The sequence below is a fragment of the Geotrypetes seraphini genome, chromosome 12, assembly GCF_902459505.1.
Source record: "Geotrypetes seraphini chromosome 12, aGeoSer1.1, whole genome shotgun sequence".
Taxonomy (NCBI): Eukaryota; Metazoa; Chordata; class Amphibia; order Gymnophiona; family Dermophiidae; genus Geotrypetes; species Geotrypetes seraphini.
The window spans coordinates 4444111-4464843 of NC_047095.1; the positions used below are offsets into that span (position 1 = coordinate 4444111).

At 43.0% G+C, this 20733-nt stretch overlaps 1 protein-coding gene across 8 annotated transcripts in view; it reads left to right on the forward strand.

The window, feature by feature from the left end:
- The window catches only part of NEK7 (NIMA related kinase 7), a 155855-nt gene that overhangs the window by 114639 nt on the left and 20483 nt on the right, over positions 1–20733 (forward strand). For all 8 annotated transcript variants that reach the window (XM_033916734.1, XM_033916740.1, XM_033916735.1 and 5 more), the window contains one exon: positions 8522–8635. In XM_033916734.1, the coding sequence (XP_033772625.1) occupies positions 8522–8635 (114 nt within the window). The remainder of the gene's footprint in view (positions 1–8521; positions 8636–20733) is intronic.

Below are 20733 nucleotides of genomic sequence, written 5' to 3' on the forward strand. Positions count from 1 at the left end.
CTCCTGCTTTCAAAGAAAAGTACTTTTTTAATGAACACCTCTTATAAAATGAGCTCTTCCATATGCTTATTTTGTGTTGCATGCACATTCGGCACTTACATTCATATTTTTATGGCTTCATTTTTTTTTTATTCCCTTTTAAAATCATGCAAATAACATTTTAATATTAATTGCTTTTTATGAGGTCAGTTGTGAATTTTGAGTGAAGAATTTTTACATTTCTTGAATTCTTTCTTAAAAGTAACTTTCCTTATCTCTAATAGAAATAAACCATAATGGTTGAGAGTTTCATTGATGATTTCTTAGGATATTTTTTCAATCTTCAACTATTGTTGATTTTATCAGTAATATTAAGTGTATGAAGGAGTTAAATCTATATTCTAGAGGACCATAAGACAGATGAAAGCCATTTTCAGCTTGTCCTGTCCTCGCTGAAGCTCACTGAGTAGCACAGGATGGACTAGCGTGTTTCACACACACACTGCCTGTCTAGGGAATGTACACATTGTCCTTCTAAAATCAAACTTATTAGCACATGTAGAAAAGGGTGACTGATTCCGGGGCAGCATTGTATCCTGTGCAGCATTCACTTGACTGTTAGAGGTTGGAAGATTTTTGAATATTGAATGCTTTCAACTGGATCTTTAGATTTATTGTTCAGTTTATTATGCCCATTTACTATTTCTGAGGGTTTGATTATACTTGGCCCCTAAACCAATTACACTATTACTAGAAATATTTAACATGCCAAATATATGATTTAATTAAATGCACATAATTAAAGTTTTATTATTTCTTAAGTGTTCACTGAAAACAAACTGTTCATCATTGCCAACCGTATGGGTTTAAATGATTTCTCGGTGTTGAACTGATGAATGCTTTCTGCGCTTTTTGGAAAAGGCATAAAAGTTCTTATCTGCATAAATAGGAATTGTTTCCATGCTGCCATTACCCTATAGCTCCCTTTAGTTGATTTGTGTCCATCAGAATCAATATTTTTTAAATCATTTTGTCCTTGTGGAGAATATTTCTCTTTTCTTCTGACTTACCTAGTAAGGGTTTTGGCATACACTTCTCCCTTGTTATTCGCGGGGGATAGGGGCAGAGCCGGACCGCGAATGGCGAAAAACCGTGAATATCCGGCTCTGACCCACCCCCGCCTCCCTCCCGCCTTCCCCCGGCATCCTGGCCTTACCTGGTGGTCTAGCGAGTTTTCGGGGTAGACTACGGGAACTCCCCACAGCCATTTCCTAATGGCGATCTGCACGGGGCAGGAGCGTAAGAAGATCGCTCCTGCCCCGAAAACCCGCTAGACCACCAGGTAAGGCCAGGAAGCCAGGGGGAAGGCAAAAATATGTTTTTTTTTCCTTTCCTGCCCCCCCCCCCCATAAATCACGATTATGTGAAATCGCGAGTGCGGAAACTGCGAATGGGCTGGGGGAAGTGTATTCTAAATTATTTCAGATTTTCAACATCCTTCGAGATGGAAAATGCTGAGCAGTTCGTTTGAATGGGTAGTCTAACTAGGCTGTATGATCTTTCTTTTGTAATTTTCTACTATAACTCATATGTTCCTCTGAACTGATCTGAGCTTTTTCCAGACACAATAATTAGCAGCAGGCTGCCTGACCATTTCTTCAGACTGTCTATACACACAGTGATATGGTTCGATGACATAGGACAATCCATGACAACTCAGATTATGATATTTGTATAAGGATGATACCGGAAGTAGTTAGGTACTCATCTTCCTAGTGAACTAAAAATCTAAAAATCCAACTTATAAAATCTGATGTTAGACTATATGTGAGAAGCATGGAATTATACTGACTGCTGGTGGCCTGTGTTTGGGCCATTTGGCCTTTATCTGCCATCATGTTTCTATTATCTAATATAATAAAATGCTAGGCCGCGCATGCGCACTCCCATCTGCGTGCATCCGTTTTACGTGAGATGTAGGGCACCTTAGGTAGGAGTGCGCATGCGCGCTTATGTCACCAGCTGCCGATGCCTCCACAAGCCGGGACTGCAGCCAGCCGCCGATCTCTGTTCCTCCAGCGAGAGGGCGGGCGGGGGGGGGTGGGGTGTCTCGGAGGAGAGGGATTGCGGCCGCGCAGCGCCCCCACCGAGGAGCCCAGCAACTTTCCACCCCGGATCGGGACCCGAGTCCTTTGCCCCCCCCCCCCTTTCCTTCCCTTCCCGTGGATCCGACTACCTTGGCGATTCAAGCAGCGTGTGCAGCAGTCTTCACACGCTGCTTCGGGCCCTTCTACTGCCCTGATTTGCTCTGCCGCGTCTCTGATGATGTCATCAGTGACGTGCCAGAGTAAATCAGGCCAGTAGAAGGACCCGAAGCAGCGTGTGAAGACTGCTGCACACGCTGCTTGAATCGCCAGGTTCATAGTCTGTACTGTGGGAAGGGAAAGGGGGGGTAGAGGAAACGCTAATGCTGCTGCAGGGAACTGGTGTGGGGGGAGGGAAATGGAGGGGGAGGGAATGCTGCTTTGGACAGACAGACAGAGGAAGGAAGGGAGATAGAAAGAAAAGAAGAAAGACACGGGCAGGGAGATACACAGAAAGACAAAGAGGATCAGGGACAGAGACAGGCAGAAAGAAAGACAGCGGGAGTCGCGTCAGGAGGGGTGCGGGATGCGGCAGAGGGAACTTTTTCAATGGGTGTAACTGGGCGGCTGTCGGGAACCTCTGCTCAGGGGCAGAGCAAGGTAAGTGTATCATAGGGATAAGAAGGAGGGGGGGAGAAAAAGGAAGGGTCGCCTACTGCTGGACAGGGGGAGAAGGAAAGAGATGCTGATGGACAGGGGGGTGAAGAAAAAGGAACGGAGGCCTAATGTTGGACAGGGGGAGAAGGAAAGAGGTGCTGCTGGACAGGGGGGAGGTAAAACAAAGGGAGAAGGGCTGCTGCTGCATAAGGAGAGCAGTGAAGGGGTGGTGGTGGACACAGGGGAGGTCAAAGGAAGGGAGAATGGACAGGGGGAGCAGGCAAGGGGTGGTGATGGACAGCCAAGGAAAAAGAAAGACAGAAAGAAAGAAAGCGGCTAAGAAGAGAGAGAGAAAGAAATAAAGACAGACACACACACACATATTCTAGCACTCGTTAATGTAACGGGCTATAAGACTAGTATATGATATACCGCTTATAGAACAAACACTAAAAGTGCGGTGGAAAAAATAGGAGGAAAACCATGAGATAACAGAGCCCTGAAATCCAAGTATTGATGAGTAAGCAGTGATTTAGTGTTTCAAAAGCTTCAGATAAATCAAGGAGGATGTAGATGGAGTAGAAGCCTTTGGATTTGGCCAGGAGCAGGTCATTGGAGACTTTAGTAAGGGCAGTTTTTGTAGAATGAAGAGGACGAAAGCCTGATTGAAGTGCGTCAAGGATAGTTCAAGATGAGAGAAAGTCAAGACAATGGCGGTGAACAGCATTTTCAAGTAGCTTGGATAAGAATGGGAGGAGGGATACGGGGTAATAGTGTGAAGGGATGGTAGTGTCCAGCAAGGCTTTTTTGAGGAGCAGCGTAACAGCGACATGTTTGAAGGCATTGGGCACAGTTGTGGTGGAGAGTGAGAGGTTGAGGATATGGCAGATAGAGGGGATGACAGTAGGAGAGATAGTGATAAGTAGATGAGTGAAGATGGGATCAGAGGTGCGAGTGGTGAGTTTGGAGGAGGAAAAAAATGTGCAGTTTCCTCCTCAGTGATTTCAGTAAAGGAGGATAAGGTGATAAGGGCCGAGGGGAGATTGATAGAGCAGCCTGAGGGATGTGATTTGTTGAGAACTCAAGATTAATTTTGTGAACCTTGTTATAGAAGTACTCAGTCATAGTTTGGGAGGAAAGTGATGGAGGGCTTGGAGGTGGGGGAACCTTGAGTAAGAAGTTCAGTGTGGCAAAAAGGCTGCAAGGGTTGAAGCTGAGAGAGTCAGACAGATGTAGTAGTCTTTTTTGGCAAGTGAAAGAGCAGACTGGAAGGAAGTCAGGAAGAATTTGAAATGAATGAAGTCAGCCTGAGTGTGGGATTTGAGCCAGAGATGTTCAGCAGACCTGGCATAGGACATAACTAGCAGATTTTACAGTTTAGCCAGGGCTGGGATTTGGCACACCTTAAAAAGCGTGAGGTGGTGGGGAGCGAGGATATTTAGAGCAGAGGAGAGAGTGATGTTATAGGAATAGACAGACTTGTATAGTATGGTGAAGAGAGTGCAGGGGTCAATGGCCTGAACATTCTTAAATGTACAGGTGGAGATTGGCCAGGACTAAGGTGAAAGTTCTAGATGATGATCAGAGAAGGGAAAGACTGTGGTGGAGAAATTTGTGATTGAGTAGTTGGAGAAGACAAGATCAAGGTGGTGGAACACAGGTGAAGATCAGATGAGAATGTTAGGGCTAGGAACCTACAATCATAAGAGTGCGAGGGGTTGTTAGCATGAATGTTGAAATCACCAAGAATGAGGGGAAATGAATGTTCAAGAAAGAAGGAAAGCCAGGAGTTAAAGAGAGGGACTTATCAGGGGGTCAGTAAATGACAGCTGTGTGAAGGGGCAGAGGAGCAAATACTGTAGATGGATGGAGTGGACTTCAAAGGAAGAAAAGCGGAGAGATTGAGGTGGAAGAAGGTGTTGAAATTTATAAGAAGGTGAAAAAAGCAGCCGAACACAACCTCCATGACCAACCAGGCAAAGCATATTGGAGAAAAGGTAGCCTCCATGACACAGGGTGGCAGCTAAAGTAGAGACATCAAGGCAGATCCAGGCTGCAGTTAGTGCGAGCAGATGGAGAGATTGAGAGATGAACAGGTCGTGGATGAGGGCAAGCTTATTGGAGACAAGAGTTGGCATTCCACAGGGCACATGAGAAGAGCAGGGAAGAGGGGGGGACAGAAATATAATTGGTGACATTGCAGTGTGACCTGAATGAGGAGAGTGGGAGTTGGTTAGGAGGACCAGGGTTGAGGTTAATATCCCCAGCAGAGAGCAAGAAGATACGGGGGGGGGGGGGGGAGAGGGGGGCTGCTGCTGCAGTGCAGACTAGATGCACACAGGGAGAGTGGGGATGGCTGAACGAGGGGGGGAGCTGCTGCTGCTGCATTGCAGGCTAGATGCACACAGGGAGAGTGGGGATGGCTGAACGAGAGGGAGAAAGTATTGAAGCTTTAGGGCTGAGAAGAGCGTAGTGGACAAAAGGTAGGATGAGGTAAGAGAATGGCATGATGTTGAGGGGTTTAGTGATTTGGGGTGAAGAGAGAGATTGGGGAAAGTCAGTATCAGGAGGAGGAGTTGTATAAAAGCCATAGCAATGGAAATGGAGAGGGGAATACTAGAAGGAAACTGGCTATGGGCTAGTCTCTGAGCATGGAGGTGAGGCAATGCATAGAAAAGTAACTTACCAAGAGGGGTCATGCACGAAAGGCAAGATTATGTCAGTGTCATAGGAATGCAGAAAGGTTTAGATATGGGTAAAAATAAATCTTTTCATACCTTTGCCCACCAGAAAGGAAAGGAATAATCTTGGGCAATGCAGCTGTTTTAATCACCTTGTCATGTGATCATTTAAATTCAGAGCCAGGAGGGGAGGGAAATCACTTTAGTTTGAGACTTTGCACCAAACTGCTCATCAGATATGTGTTAAAATTCTACCTCTGACTTTCCTTGATGCATTGGGTGCTTGGCATATTAGTGCAGGTAAAGAACTTGTGCTCTCTCAGTATTGGCACAAGTCTGTTTAGCCTCTACTGAGTTAGTATGAAATGGTTTGGACTAGAAAGCATATCTCATCCCTCTATACTGCATGGCCCAAAGAGTAATATTTTAGGTCACAGAAGTCTTCAGTTCTAGGGTCAGTGCAATTTTAGACCAGATTTATCTGGTTAGAGTACTTTCACATAATTCTGGAAACAGGCCTAGAATTTACTGCTTTCTCTCTTATCTGCTTTGGAAATGTTAGTAAAGCACTGCTATGACTGATTCAGACGATCTCATGGTTATGGGTCTCAAGCCTTCAAGAGGATGTGCTGAAAAGGCACAAAGACAAGTCTTAATAGTGATGGAAATATTTTGGGAGATAAGGTAAAGGAAATGGTGGAGCTCTTTATGATTGTCAAGAAAGGATTGGACAATTTCCTACTGGAAAAGGGGATAGAGGGGTATAGATAGAGGATTACTGCACAGGTCCTGGACCTGTTGGGCCGCCACGTGAGCGGACTGCTGGGCACGATGGACCTTGGGTCTGACACAGCAGAGGCATTGCTTATGTTCTTATGTCACTCTGTGACCCAGATCCTATGCGCTTCCACCTTTGAATGATCGTTCAAATCTCTGATGTTCCATAGCATTTTGCCTTTTTGAAAGAAATGCCCAAGTCCCTTATGGCCACCCCAGTTAATCCATGAGTATATTTCTGACTGAAACCAAGGAGATGTGCATAAACATTTTTTTGTTCTAGAAAACCTCCATGTATAAAGCTCATTTATAACTTAGGTAAATATGACCACGTTACACCAGCTTTGAAAGACGCTCATTGGCTTCCAGTGACACATCGTATCACTTACAAAATTATTTTACTGACATTTAAAATAAAATCTTCTCACTTGCCTTTATTTCTTCACAAATTACTCATTCCTCAATACTCCCCCCGAATCCTGAGATCTACTAATCAAAACTTCCTACTTATTCCGTCTATAAAAGAATTTTACTACACACGAAAAATAAATTTTGCCGTATCTGCCCCGACACTGTGGAATTCCCTTCCACAACCACTCCGCGAAGAACAAAATCTCGATAAATTTAAGAAGAGCCTAAAAACATTCCTATTTCTTGACGCATTTTCTTCGGTTTAAACATCTTTTTATTATCATACTTTTACATACAATTCTTCATCACATACATTTTTCCCCACCCAATTTGTTATAACCCTAACCCTTCTATCTCCATTTTTCTCTCTACAATGTAACTTTACCCACCCTTTCCCCTCTTGCCCTCACTATCCAGTTGGTCATGTTAAAGTCTTCAATGTACACTACGTATTTTAATTTATTTTAATATTTTATAATTACTTGTACCATTTCTTTTAGAAAAATTTATTTTTTAAAACTTTATGTAAACCGGCTAGATATTTGCTTGATAGTCGGTATATTAAAATTCTAATAAACTTGAAACTTGAAAGTTGAAGTTAACAGTTCACCAGTCATACAAACCCTCTCTCATAAGCACATAAGTCAGACCATAGGTCCATCATGCCCAGCGGTCCGCTCAGGTGGTGGCCCCCCAGGTCAATGACCTGTAAGTGATCTATTACTGTATAGTAACCCTCTAATTGTATCCCTCAATCCCCTTTTCCTTCAGGAACTTGTCCAATCCCATTTTGAAACCCAAAGTCGTACTCTGCTCTACCACCTCCTCTGGAAGCGCATTCCAGGTGTCCACCACCCTCTGAGTGAAGAAGAACTTCCTAGCATTTGTTCTGAACCTATCTCCCTTCAATTTCTTTGAGTGCCCTCTAGTTTTTGTTGTCCCCGCCAGTCTGAAGAATCTGTCCCTCTCTACCTTCTCTATACCCTTCATGATCTTATAAGTTTCTATCATATCCTCTCTAAGTCTCCGCTTTTCCAGGGAAAAGAGCCTCAGCTTCTCCAGCCTCTCAGCATATGAAAGGTTTTCCATGCCCTTTATCATTTTTGTTGCTCTCTTTCCCTTCAGAGTTGCTTTCCTTGTAGTCAAAGATATTATGTGAAACTGAGAGAAGCTATAGTAGTATAAGTTGTATTAATACATAGATAGTGAAAACCCTTTTCTGCTTTGCAGAAAGGTCTGGGATATCTAACCATTAGCTGACTATTGAAATGTCTTCAGAGACACCTGTTACAAATAGACAATTTATCTTTACCCCCTTAAAATGATTATTCCGCTGAATTGACTTTTGAGGATACAGTAATGATCGTAAAGTGAGGTTCATGGATTTACTTTGGTATGTTTCTAGTTGTTTCTGAATGGAATATTGAACATAGCATTTGTTTCCAAGATGACCATTTTTATATCGATGATCTGTTAAATCAAGTAGCTAATTAATAAACTTCGGAATTTGTACTTTGTTTATGCTAGCACCCCTAAATATAAAAATTAATTTGTTTTGCTTGACACATTACTGATTCAATTTCATATCAGCCTGTTGCCTAGATAACAAGACTCAGATTCATTCAAATCCCTAAACGTTAAGGCCAGAAATTTGCATTCAGCACATGCTTGAATGGGGAATCAGCACTTTTAATGCAAAAGTGGTGCTGCTGAAATACATTTTGGCTGTCTCAATCATCTAAGCTGCTATGTTTTGAATAACTTGAAATCTGTCTGTAAACCACTCGGGGAGATCCGCATATACACTATTACAATAATCTCTTTGCAGAACTACTAAACCATGCATAAATTGACAGTGAACTAACCAGTCACAATTTTGAGAAGCACAAGCTTTAAATTGTTTGTTTAAATGATTATCTTAATACTTTTCAGATGGCTGCGTTGCAAAGTCCTTTTTATGGTGACAAAATGAACTTGTACTCTCTCTGTAAGAAGATAGAACAATGTGATTATCCTCCTCTTCCTTCAGATCACTATTCAGAGGAAGTAAGTCTTACTTTCACATTTAATTTGGCTTTGTTAAATTTGCAGTTGTGCTTAATCTCTTTAAATATCTACTTTTTGTTTCTTCTTCCTTTTCTAGTTGTGGTCTTTTGTTGACCTGGCTGTTTTCTCCTGCTCCTTTGTTCTTTGGCTGTATCAAAATCAGGACTTGAACCATAAGTGTGTGTGTGTGTTTCTTTGTTTATATCACTTATTGACTAACTTAATGACCATCATTGCAATGGCTAAACTGGCTGGGATCATGTATTAAGGCTCCTTCTAGAAGCCCTAAACCTGGCCACTAGGTGTCACTATTGTTTAATGACTGGCTTCTCTGCTTGCCCCTGAACATCTCAGGCCCAGCTGACCCCAGCCTCCTAAATTTGTGTCCTATTTTTAGCCATATTTCGGTGCATAACTTTTCAGCTGAAATTGGGAAGAATAATCCAAATTATAGTTACATGATGCTAGATTCCACATCAGGATTTACCACCAAGGAAAAGGATTTAGGTGTTGTCATAGAAAATACGTTGAAGTCTTCTATGTTTAGTGACAGCCCAAAAAAAGCAGAGAATAGTATTAGGAGTAATTAGGAAAAGAATAGAGAATAAAACAGAGTATCATAATGGCTCTGAATCACTCTGTGGTAAAACCACAACTTGATTGTGTATAGTTCCGGCCCCTGCATCTCAAAAGATGCAATGAAACTGCAAAAGGTCCAAAGAAGAGTGACCAAAATGATTAAGGGGATGAAACAACTCTCTTATGGGGAAAGGCTAAAGAGGTTAGGGATCATCAGATTGGAGAAGAGGTGACAGTGGGGAGATAAGATTGCAGTCTATATGAAATCATGGATGGAATTGAACAGGTAAATGTGAATCATTTACCCTTTCAAAAAGTACAAAGATTAAGGTACAAGCTGGAGCAAGTGGTAACATTTATTTAAGGTAGCTATGCTTTAAAAAGGTTTGGATAGATTTATGGAGTTAAAGTCCATAACCAGTTAAGCAGTGATTTTGTCCAAGACTACCTTATTCCTGAGGTTGAGGTGCCTGTATTCTGCCAGGTACTTGTGACCCAGACTGGCCACAGTTTAAAACAGGATACTAGGCTAGATGGACCCTAGGTCTGACCAAATATAGCAACTCTTATGCTCTTAAGTGGGTGTAAACATGTGCAGGTGCATTTAGCTGCAATTTCTCCATGTTTTCTGAGGCTGTTTTATAATATACGTAGATGCCTATGTTTTCTTTATAAACCAACCCCAAAATAGGTTCTTACTTCTGTTGTGAAATTACCCTCCAATTCTTGTCCCAATCATAAATTACAAGGCACGCTATTTCTAAGGAAGCCAGTATTCAGCCATTGGATAGCCAGTGAAAAATAAGTTATCTTTAATTGAATATTCAAGTTTGACTGAAACTATCCAGTTAAACTTAACTTTTAGGACAGGGGTTTTATTTTTTGTCCAAACATAGGAGCCCTTTTACTAAGTTATAGTAAGTACTAATGTGCTTACTACAGGTTAAAATACTCTACTGTGGTACAGTGTCTATGCACTAAAAATTAGCACTGGGGGGCCATGTTTGAGGCAAAGAGTGGGTGCGCATTGCCATGTGCCAACTGACTAGTACAGGATTAGCATGTGATCCCTTACTGCCTACAAAATAGGTGTTGGTAAGTTCTCATGTGGTAATGGCCACATGCTAATGAGAAAATTTACACGTGGCCATTATTGCAGAAATAGGAAATTCGGTCATTTACTGGCAGCGCAAAAAGTGGCCTTAGCACATGGGAAAGACAGGTGCTGGGGATAGCACAGGCCACTCTTTAGTAAAAGAGCCCCATGGTATCTTAATGTTAACTGCAGAAAAACATAAGATTAAAAAAGCTATTTTCAGAGTACGGTACAGGGATTCAAGCAGGGATTGGATGGATTCCTGAGGGATAGAGGGATCGTGGGGTACTGAGTAAACCAACCTGGTCGTACATGTGCAAGACCGGAGGGCTAGGACTTCGATAGGAGGGCAGAACTTAAATGGGAAACCAAGGTGGCAGGGGAGCCCCTTCTGATGACTCAGACAGGCCTTGACCTGTTTTTGGCCACCGCGGGAGCGGACTGCTGGGCAGGATGGACCTGTGGTCTGACCCGGCAGAGGCACTGCTTATGTTCTTATGTTCAGTCAGGCCAAGATCTCAAAACATAGAACTATTTCTCCTAATTCATATCCAGGAGTAAGAGATGGGCTCTACATGGCTGATGATTTTTCCTCCAGAAACATGTTCAGACCACTTCTGAACCCCGCTGTTTGTTGTTAGTGGATATAGTCAAGGTGACTGATTCCATAACTGAACTACACGCTGTGTGGAGAAACACCCCCCCCCCAAAAAAAAAACCCCCAAAAAACCCATCTACGGTCTTTCTTTTGGGATTGCGCTATATGTTGGTGCTAACTGATTAACATTGACCATGTTCCAAGTACCTCCTTATATCTTTCCCCAATATATTTTAAATAATTGTTTATCAATTTTTCTGCATCTGCAGCCCCAACTCTTCCGGCTAGGTAAAGCATGCAATCCTTGGGAGGTGCAGGACAATAATGTGTTATGAGACACTCGCCCAAGTCATGACCTCAAACACAGGTTTCATGACCTCAGTTGTGGTCCTGACCCACAGTTTGGGAAGCTGTGCTTTAAATGTGATTAGCAGGAAGTCCAGAAAATTCAAACAAGACAATTGTACTCAATTGCTGAATGTAATCAGATATACAGGCAGATTTTAGGTAGTATGTGAAGAGGGAATTCACTCATCCAGATCAGGATTTGAGCTATTTTACAAGTGCCTCTGTGAAACATAGAACCTTTTGCAAAAATAGGAACAGGACCACACATCAAAGTACCTCTCCATTTAAGTGGGAACTTAAGAACAGCCTTACTGGGTCAGAATAGTAGTCCATTTAGCCCAGTATCCCATCTTTACAGTACCTGGCAAAACCCCAAATAGTAGCAACATTCCATGCTACCAATCCAGGGCAAGCAGTGGCTTCTCCCAAGTCTGTCTCAATAGCAGTTCCTTCAGGAACTTGTCCAAACTTTTTTTTAAATTTGTTACATTAACCTCTCTTACCATATCATCTGGCAACGCATTCCAGGGTTTATTCTCTGAGCGAAACAATATTTCCTCCAATTGATTTTAAAAGTATTTCCCTGTAACATCATTGAGTATCCCCTAGTCTTTGTAATTTTTGATGGAGTACAAAATTGATCCACTTGTACTCATTCTACACCACTCAGGATTTTGTAGACTTCGATCATATCTCCCCTTAGCCGTCTCTTTTTGCAAACTGAAGAGCCCTAACCTCTTTAGTCTTTCCTCATACGAGAGGAGGCCTTTATCATCTTGTATCATCTTCTTTGAATCTTTTCTAGTTCTGCTATATCTTTTTTGAGATAAAGCAACCAGAGTTGAATACATTACTCAAGGTGAGGTCACACCATGGAGCGTTAGAAAGACATTATAACATTCTTAGTTTTGTTAACCATCCCTTTTCTAATAATTTCTAGCATCTTGTTTGCTTTTTTGGCCACCGCCACTCATTGAGCGGAAGGTTTCAGTGTATTGTCTGCAATGACACCCAGATCTTTTTCTTGGGTGCTGACCCCCAAGGTGGACCCTAGCATCATAGAAACATAGAAACTGACGGCAGAAAAGGGCCTTAGCCCATCAAGTCTGCTCACACCAATGACCCACTCCCTGACTTTTATTCCCCTAGAGATCCCACGTGAATATCCCATTTTCTCTTAAAATCTGACACGTTGTTGGCCTCAATCACCTGCTGAGGTAGCTCGTTCCAATGATCGATTACCCTTTCGGTGAAGAAGTACTTCCTGGTATCACCATCTGGTAACTATGATTTGGTTTATTCTTCCCAATGTCATCACTTCACATATGTCCACATTAAATTTCATCGATGATTTTTTTTTTTTTTTTTTTTAAAGAAGCAAACTCATGGGGAAAGCAGCTGTATAAATCATTCCAACATAGTTGTGGGAACCACTTTCTAAAACTGCTGCTCCATTAAGAGTCCTAATCCCATCAGCAACAGAGCAGCAGCAGCTGCCCTCCATGATAACCCCTTTCCCCCATGAATGAGCAAGCACCCAATATATGCTATCTTCTCTCCTTCCAGAGGCCCAAACCCCCTTTTGCCTCCAAGGGCCTTAGATGGCAGCTCCTTAACTCATTTACTAGAGGTCCCTAGTGATCTTGCTTCTGCCTTGAAGATCAGGTCACCCAAAATGGCCTCCAAGACCTCTAGCAGTAGGTCTTGGAGGCCATTGCAGTCTTACCATTGGGGGTCAGGCAGCCATTGTGGATAACTTAACAACTGAGGCAGAAGCATCTGGACATCATATCCAGTCCAGTAAGCTCAGGGAGTGGATTTGGGGGGGAGGGAGGCAGCCCACTTTGTTATGTTAGATCCTCAGAGAGAGAGAGAGAGAGTGTGTGTGTGTGGGGGGGGGAGGGCGGGTGTCCCTAGTTGGACCTCAGAAGAAGGCTACCATGTGTTGGGATTTGCCCCGGGGTGGAGGGGATGTGGAGTCAGATGTCAAGGGGGAGGTTATTGTGGGGTGGAGACTGTCAGACATTGGGTTTACAGCTGTCATTACACCAAAAACTTAAGGGCTGATTCTGGAAGCATCAGTGCCATGGCAGGTGCTTACAAATGGGTGCCTGCTATCTGTCAATCACCGATAGGCGCCACTTCCAGAATCGTGACGTGATGGAATCTTAGGCGCTGGAAATGTAGCCCAGGGTTTCATAGGCCTACATTTTTGGCGCCTAGTGTCATATCAGAATCATGGCCGGCAGTGCATAGTGGCGCTGAAGTCCAGCACTACCCATAACCATGCCCCCATCTAGGTTTCAGCGTCACTATGCATTGCTAGCTGCCAGGGACATAAGTGCTAGTCAGAGAGGCTGCTTAGCGGCGGCTATTTTTTTTTTTTTTAATCGCATTTTAATTGATTTTAAACAATTCAATCAATTGCCACGTCATTTATCACCAATTTAAACAAGTTAGGTGGTGGTAGGACACTCCTACCAAAGCCTAACTTTCTGTGGCCCAATGAGAATTAGCCCATTACTATATAAGTGCTTTGGGCCAGTTGGAAATACCAACATCATCTTTTTTTTGTTCAAACTTGGATTCCCTATGTATTGTAGGAATGCCTAGGGGCACATGTGTCAAATACAAGGCCCGCGAGCCGAATCCGGCCCGTTTTATGTGGTCTGCAGTGATAGTGCCACAGCACAGGGCCAGCGTTAGGGGGAGTGCCCTGAGCTGCCCTGAGCTCTGAGGCTCTGGGGGGCCCCTAGTAGGTCAGCATGTTCACTCCTTCTATCTGGGCCTTTCCTGGTCTTGCAGACACATCCATTTTTGTTACAGGGGGCTGCCATCCCTGGCATCAATTCTCAACCACTACTTGCAGCCCTTCTCTGTGCTTTCCTTTTGCCATGGTTCATCCTGGTGGGAAACAGGAAGTTGCGTCATTGGGGACTGACCTCAGCAGAAGGAAAACACAGAAAGGGGCCGCATGCGGCAGTTGAGAATAGCTGCCGAGCCTGGCAGTCCCCTGTAACAAAAGTGGATGTGTCTGCAAGACTGAAAGTGAAGGCAATGTTGGATTGGCGTGGATAAAAAGGAGAGGATATGCCAGGCCAGGAAGCCCCCTGGACCAGCTTCTTAAGTAGAACCGGGGAGGCTGGGATGGGAGAGAGGGGAAGAACTTATGATGATGGAAGCAGAAGGGAGAGAAAGAGAAAGATAGTGGGCAATGGTGCAGAGAAGGGATGGAAGGGGAGGAGGGGAGAGAGAGATATGATAGACGGAGAGGGGAGAGATAGCAGACCATGGGAAGGTTGGGAAGGAGGGAAATGGACCATGGGAAGGGGAAGAGAAGGTGAGAAGGGAAGAAGGTGAGAGAGATATGCCAGACTGTAGGAGGGTGAAGAGAGTGATACCAGATCAGGGGAAGGGGAGGATGGAAGGAGAGAGATGTCAGACCACAATAAGTGGGAGGGAAGGAGGAGAGAGAGATGCCAGAATACAGTAGGGGGAAGGAGGGAAAGGAAGGAAATGATAGAGATGTTAAACTGTGGGAAGGAGAGAAAAAATATGCCAGATCATAGTAACATAGTAGATGACGGCAGATAAAGACCCGAATGGTCCATCCAGTCTGCCCAACCTGATTCAATTTAAATTTTTTTTTTTTTTTGTAATTTTTCTTCTTAGCTATTTCTGGGCAAGAATCCAAAGCTTTACCCGGTACTGTGCTTGGGTTCCAACTGCCAAAATCTCTGTTAAGACTTACTCCAGCCCATCTACACCCTCCCAGCCATTGAAGCCCTCCCCTGCCCATCCTCCACCAAACGGCCATACACAGACACAGACCATGCAAGTCTGCCCAGTAACTGGCCTAGTTCAATATTTAATATTATTTTCTGATTCTAAATCTTCTGTGTTCATCCCACGCTTCTTTGAACTCAGTCACAGTTTTACTCTCCACCACCTCTCTCGGGAGTGCATTCCAGGCATCCACTACCCTCTCCGTAAAGTAGAATTTCCTAACATTGCCCCTGAATCTACCACCCCTCAACCTCAAATTATGTCCTCTGGTTTTACCATTTTCCTTTCTCTGGAAAAGATTTTGTTCTACGTTAATACCCTTCAAGTATTTGAACGTCTGTCTCTCCTTTCCTCTAGGGTATACATATTCAGGGCTTCCAGTCTCTCCTCATACGTCTTCTGGCGCAAGCCTCCTATCATTTTCGTCCCCCTCCTCTGGACCGCCTCAAGTCTTCTTACGTCTTTCGCCAGATACGGTCTCCAAAACTGAACACAATACTCCAAGTGGGGCCTCACCAATGACCTGTACAGGGGCATCAACACCTTCTTCCTTCTATTGACTACGCCTCTCTTTATACAGCCCAGCATCCTTCTGGCAGCAGCCACTGCCTTGTCACACTGTTTTTTCGCCTTTAGATCTTCGGACACTATCACCCCAAGGTCCCTCTCCCCGTCCGTGCATATCAGCTTCTCTCCTCCCAGCATATACGGTTCCTTTCTATTATTAATCCCCAAATGCATTACTCTGCATTTCTTTGCATTGAATTTTAGTTGCCAGGCATTAGACCATTCCTCTAACTTTTGCAGATCCTTTTTCATATTTTCCACTCCCTCTTCGGTGTCTACTCTGTTACAAATCTTGGTATCATCTGCAAAAAGGCACACTTTTCCTTCTAACCCTTCAGCAATGCCACTCACATACATATTGAACAGGATTGGCCCCAGCACCGAACCCTGAGGGACTCCACTAGTCACCTTTCCTTCCTTCGAGCAACTTCCATTAACCACCACCCTCTGGTGTCTGTCCGACAGCCAGTTTCTGACCCAGTTCACCACTTTGGGTCCTAACTTCAGCCCTTCAAGTTTGTTCAACAGCCTCCTATGAGGAACTGTATCAAAGGCTTTGCTGAAATCCAAGTAAATTACATCTAGCATATGTCCTCGATCCAGCTCTCTGGTCACACAATCAAAAAATTCAATCAGGTTCGTTTGGCACGATTTACCTTTTGTAAAGCCATGTTGCCTCGGATCCTGTAACCCATTATATTCAAGGAAGTACACTATCCTTTCTTTCAGCAACACTTCCATTATTTTTCCAACAACTGAAGTGAGGCTCACCGGCCTGTAGTTTCCTGTGACCACTTTTATGAATAGGGACCACATCCGCTCTCCTCCAATCCCCAGGAATCACTCCCGTCTCCAGAGATTTGTTGAACAAGTCTTTAATAGGACTCGCCAGAACCTCTCTGAGCTCCATTAGTATCCTGGGATGGATCCCATCTGGTCCCATCGCTTTGTCCACCTTCAGTTTTTCAAGTTGCTCATAAACACCCTCCTCCGTGAACGGCGCAGAATCTACACCATTTTCTCGTGTAACTTTGCCAGACAATCTCGGTCCTTCTCCAGGATTTTCTTCTGTGAACACAGAACAGAAGTATTTGTTTAGCACATTTGCTTTCTCCTCATCACTCTCCACATATTTGTTCCCAGCATCTTTTAGCCTAGCAATTCCATTTTTTATCTTCCTCCTTTCACTAATATATCTGAAAAAATTTTTATCTCCCTTTTTTACATTTTTAGCCATTTGTTCTTCCGCCTGTGCCTTCGCCAAACGTATCTCTCTCTTGGCTTCTTTCAGTTTCACCCTGTAGTCCTTTCTGCTCTCCTCTTCTTGGGTTTTTTTATATTTCAGGAACGCCAACTCGTTTGTCTTTATTTTCTCAGCCACTAGGTTGGAGAACCATAGCGGCTTCCTTTTTCTCTTGTTTTTATTGATTTTCTTCACATAAAGGTCCGTAGCCATTTTTATCGCTCCTTTCAGCTTAGACCACTGTCTTTCCACTTCTCTTATGTCCTCCCATCCTAACAGCTCTTTCTTCAGGTACTTTCCCATTGCATTAAAGTCCGTACGTTTGAAATCTAGGACTTTAAGTATCGTGCGGCCGCTCTCCACTTTAGCCGTTATATCAAACCAAACCGTTTGATGATCGCTACTACCCAGGTGAGCACCCACTCGAACATTAGAGATACTCTCTCCATTTGTGAGGACCAGATCCAATGTCGCTTTTTCCCTTGTGGGTTCCGTCACCATTTGTCTGAGCAGAGCCTCTTGAAAGGCATCCACAATCTCCCTACTTCTTTCCGATTCCGCAGACGGAACATTCCAGTCCGCATCCGGCAGGTTGAAATCTCCCAACAGCAGAACCTCCTCTTTTCTTCCAAACTTTTGGATATCCACTATCAGATCCTTATCAATTTGCTGCGATTGAGTCGGAGGTCTGTAGACTACACCCACGTAGATAGAAGTTCCATCTTCTCTTTTCAGAGCAATCCATATCGCTTCTTCCTCTCCCCAGGTCCCTTGCATTTCGGTCGCTTGGATATTGATCTTTACATAGAGAGCTACTCCTCCACCTTTATGACCATCTCTGTCCTTCCTAAAAAGATTATATCCCGGTATGTTTGCATCCCATCCATGTGATTCAGTGAACCATGTCTCTGTGATAGCAACAATATCTAGATCTGCCTCTAATATCAGGGCTTGCAGATCATGAACTTTGTTGCTTAGACTGCGAGCATTTGTGTTCATCGCTTTCCAGCTATTTTTCAGCGATAATCTCCTTTTTCGTATGGATTTTTGTGTTGCAATACTAAGAAATGAGTTGCTGATATTGCTTATGTTGCAGCCTTTACTACTATCACATCTTTTCTTTTGCCGGGGGTGGTCTCTATAATTGTCCTTCGTACATACACCACCTTCTAGTTTAAATGCCTAGAAAAATATTGTCTAAATTTCTCTGCAAGGTTTCTTTTTCCTGCTGTAGTAATATGTAGCCCATCAGTGCAATATAGCTTCTTGTCCTTCCATGTATTTCCCCATCCTCCTATGTACCTGAAGCCTTCTTGATGACACCAGGCTCTGAGCCATCTATTAAAGTCCTCTGTGTTTTTCACTCTTTGCTCTCCTTTTCCATATGCAGGCAGTATTTCAGAAAAAGCTAAAGTCTTTACAAAAGGTTTCATGCCCTCACTAAGCTCCCAAAAAGCTTTCTGTAGGAAGGGGAAAAACAGATGTCAGAACACAGGAGGAGGGATAGAGAGGGAGGATATGGTGTACAGGGATTGGAGGAGTGGGGAAGGGAAAAGAGATGGAAGAAATGCTGTTTAGGACTGTTGGGAATAGGGGAAAAGGAGGGAGGAGATGGTGCTCATGTTTGGAGAGGAGGGGAAGACATGGGAAGATAGATTGAGAAGGAAGCAGAATAATGGAAGAAAGTTGTAAGTTAAAGGTTAATGCCAAAGATGGATGTAGTGTTTTTGTTTATTTTCTTGAATTTGAATTTTTTCACGCTGTTTGTCTTTTGAAAATTATTTTCCTCCTGTTAGTTTTGACAAAGATGGATGTAAGGCAGAAAGTGAAGGAGAGAAAATTAGCAAACAGATAAGAAGGTCTTGGAAACGGAGTTAAGAGCACAGACAAAAGGAAGTGCTGCCAGAGACAGGGAAAATAATAATAACTTTATTTTTATATATCGCTATACCACAAACAGTTCAAAGCAGTTTACAGAGGAAAAGTCTGTATATAAACAGTGATATAACAGAAAGCTTTTTGAGGTTATACATTAGTGTGTTAAGATACATTAGTATGTTAAGATTGGTAAAATTTATCTGGAAGTGATCTAAAAGTACATCAAGTCAGGAATGGGGGTCAGAGAAATTTGTCAAAGAGATAAGTTTTTATTGACTTCCTGAAAGTTTGATAAGAAAGTGCGTTTGAGATAAAGTTGGTTAAACATTTGTTCCATTTGCCTTCTTGGAATAATGTTCTGCCAAGGAATCTCTTGTAGGTACAGCTCTTCAAGGATGGAAAAGCGAACCAGTAGGCACTGCATGTATAAGTTGTGCCTGGGAATTTGAAATGATGAGACAGATAGATTGGGGATGATCCTGTTATGGTTTTGAAGCAAAGGCAAGCAAACTTAAAGATTATTCTTGCATCCATAGGCAGCCAGTGTAGTTTTTTGTAATGCGGGCTTACATGGGCCGGTATCTTGAGGCCATAAAGGAGACAAACTGCAGCGTTTTGAACAATTTTCAGTCGTTTGATGGTTTGTTTGTTTTTTGAAAGATCCCAAGTATATAATATTGCAGTAATCTAAGGTACTTAAGATCAGAGATCGGACCAACAACCGAAAAGAGAAGAAATCAAAATAATGTTTAATGGTACGAAGTTTCCATAAAGTGAAAAAACATTTTTTTAACCTGGGCGATGATTAAACAAATAAAATCACCAGACAACAAAGGTAGAAAAATTATTTTATTTTCAATTCAGTGATTGAAATATGTTAGTTTTGAAAATTTACATCTGCTGTCTATATTTTATACTGTTTAAGAACATAAGAAGTTGCCTCCACTGGGTCAGACCAGAGGTCCATCGCACCCAGTGGTCCGCTCCCGCGGCGGCCCATCAGGTCTATGACCTGTGAAGTGGTTCCTGACCATTTCTATAACCTACCTCTGCTTCTATCTATACCCCTCAATCCCCTTATCCTTTAGGAACCTATCTAAACCTTCCTTGAACCCCTGTAGTGTGCTCTGGCCTATCACAACCTCTGGAAGCGCGTTCCATGTGTCCACCACCCTCTGGGTAAAAAAGAAGAAATTCATTTGTTTCTATTTCTCTGGTACTATAATGCATTCGTTAAATGTGGTAGATTTACAGCTAGATTTTAGCAAAGCCTTTGACAGTGTTCCACACAGACGTCTAATAAATAAACTGAGTGCCCCCGGGATGGGCTCCAAAGTGACAGACTGAGTTAGGAACTGGTTGAGTGGAAGATGACAGAGGGTAGTAGTCAATGGAGATCGCTCTGAGGAACATGAGAATGTAAGAGCCATACTGAGTCAGACCAATTGTCTCGTCTAACCCAGAATTCTTTTACTAAGACTAAGTATCTTAATAAAAAATTTGGCCTGCGACTTAGCCTGTGTTTTAGATTTCTGCCCCTTATGTGATTGAGTTTGACACCCCTGGCCTAGGGCATTTCCTCTCTCCTTTCTATCCATGTCCATTTCTGATGTAGTTAGCTTCCCATGTATGAATGGCTCTTGTTCTGAAATAGCATTTAAACATTTAGATCTCTCGATGTTTAAAAGCTGCCATCTATATGTGGCGATGCTTCTAAATTGTAGGCAGAATTGTATGAATAGCAACCCCAATATTTCTGTGATTTTGGGAATAAAATATGATTCTTATTGACATCCCTTAAAAAAAAAAAAATCTCCAGATCTTTGCTACATTCTTGCTGTCTCTGTGCTAAACGCGCTAGGTCTTATTTTCAGAGTAGGTCTCCTACACACCAATTCTTCCTCTTTCCTTTCTCTCCCCCACATGTGCATCTTTCCTCCCCTCTTACCCATCCCCCTTGTGCCTTTCCTCTGCAGCAACTTTCTAACCCTCCCTCCCATCCC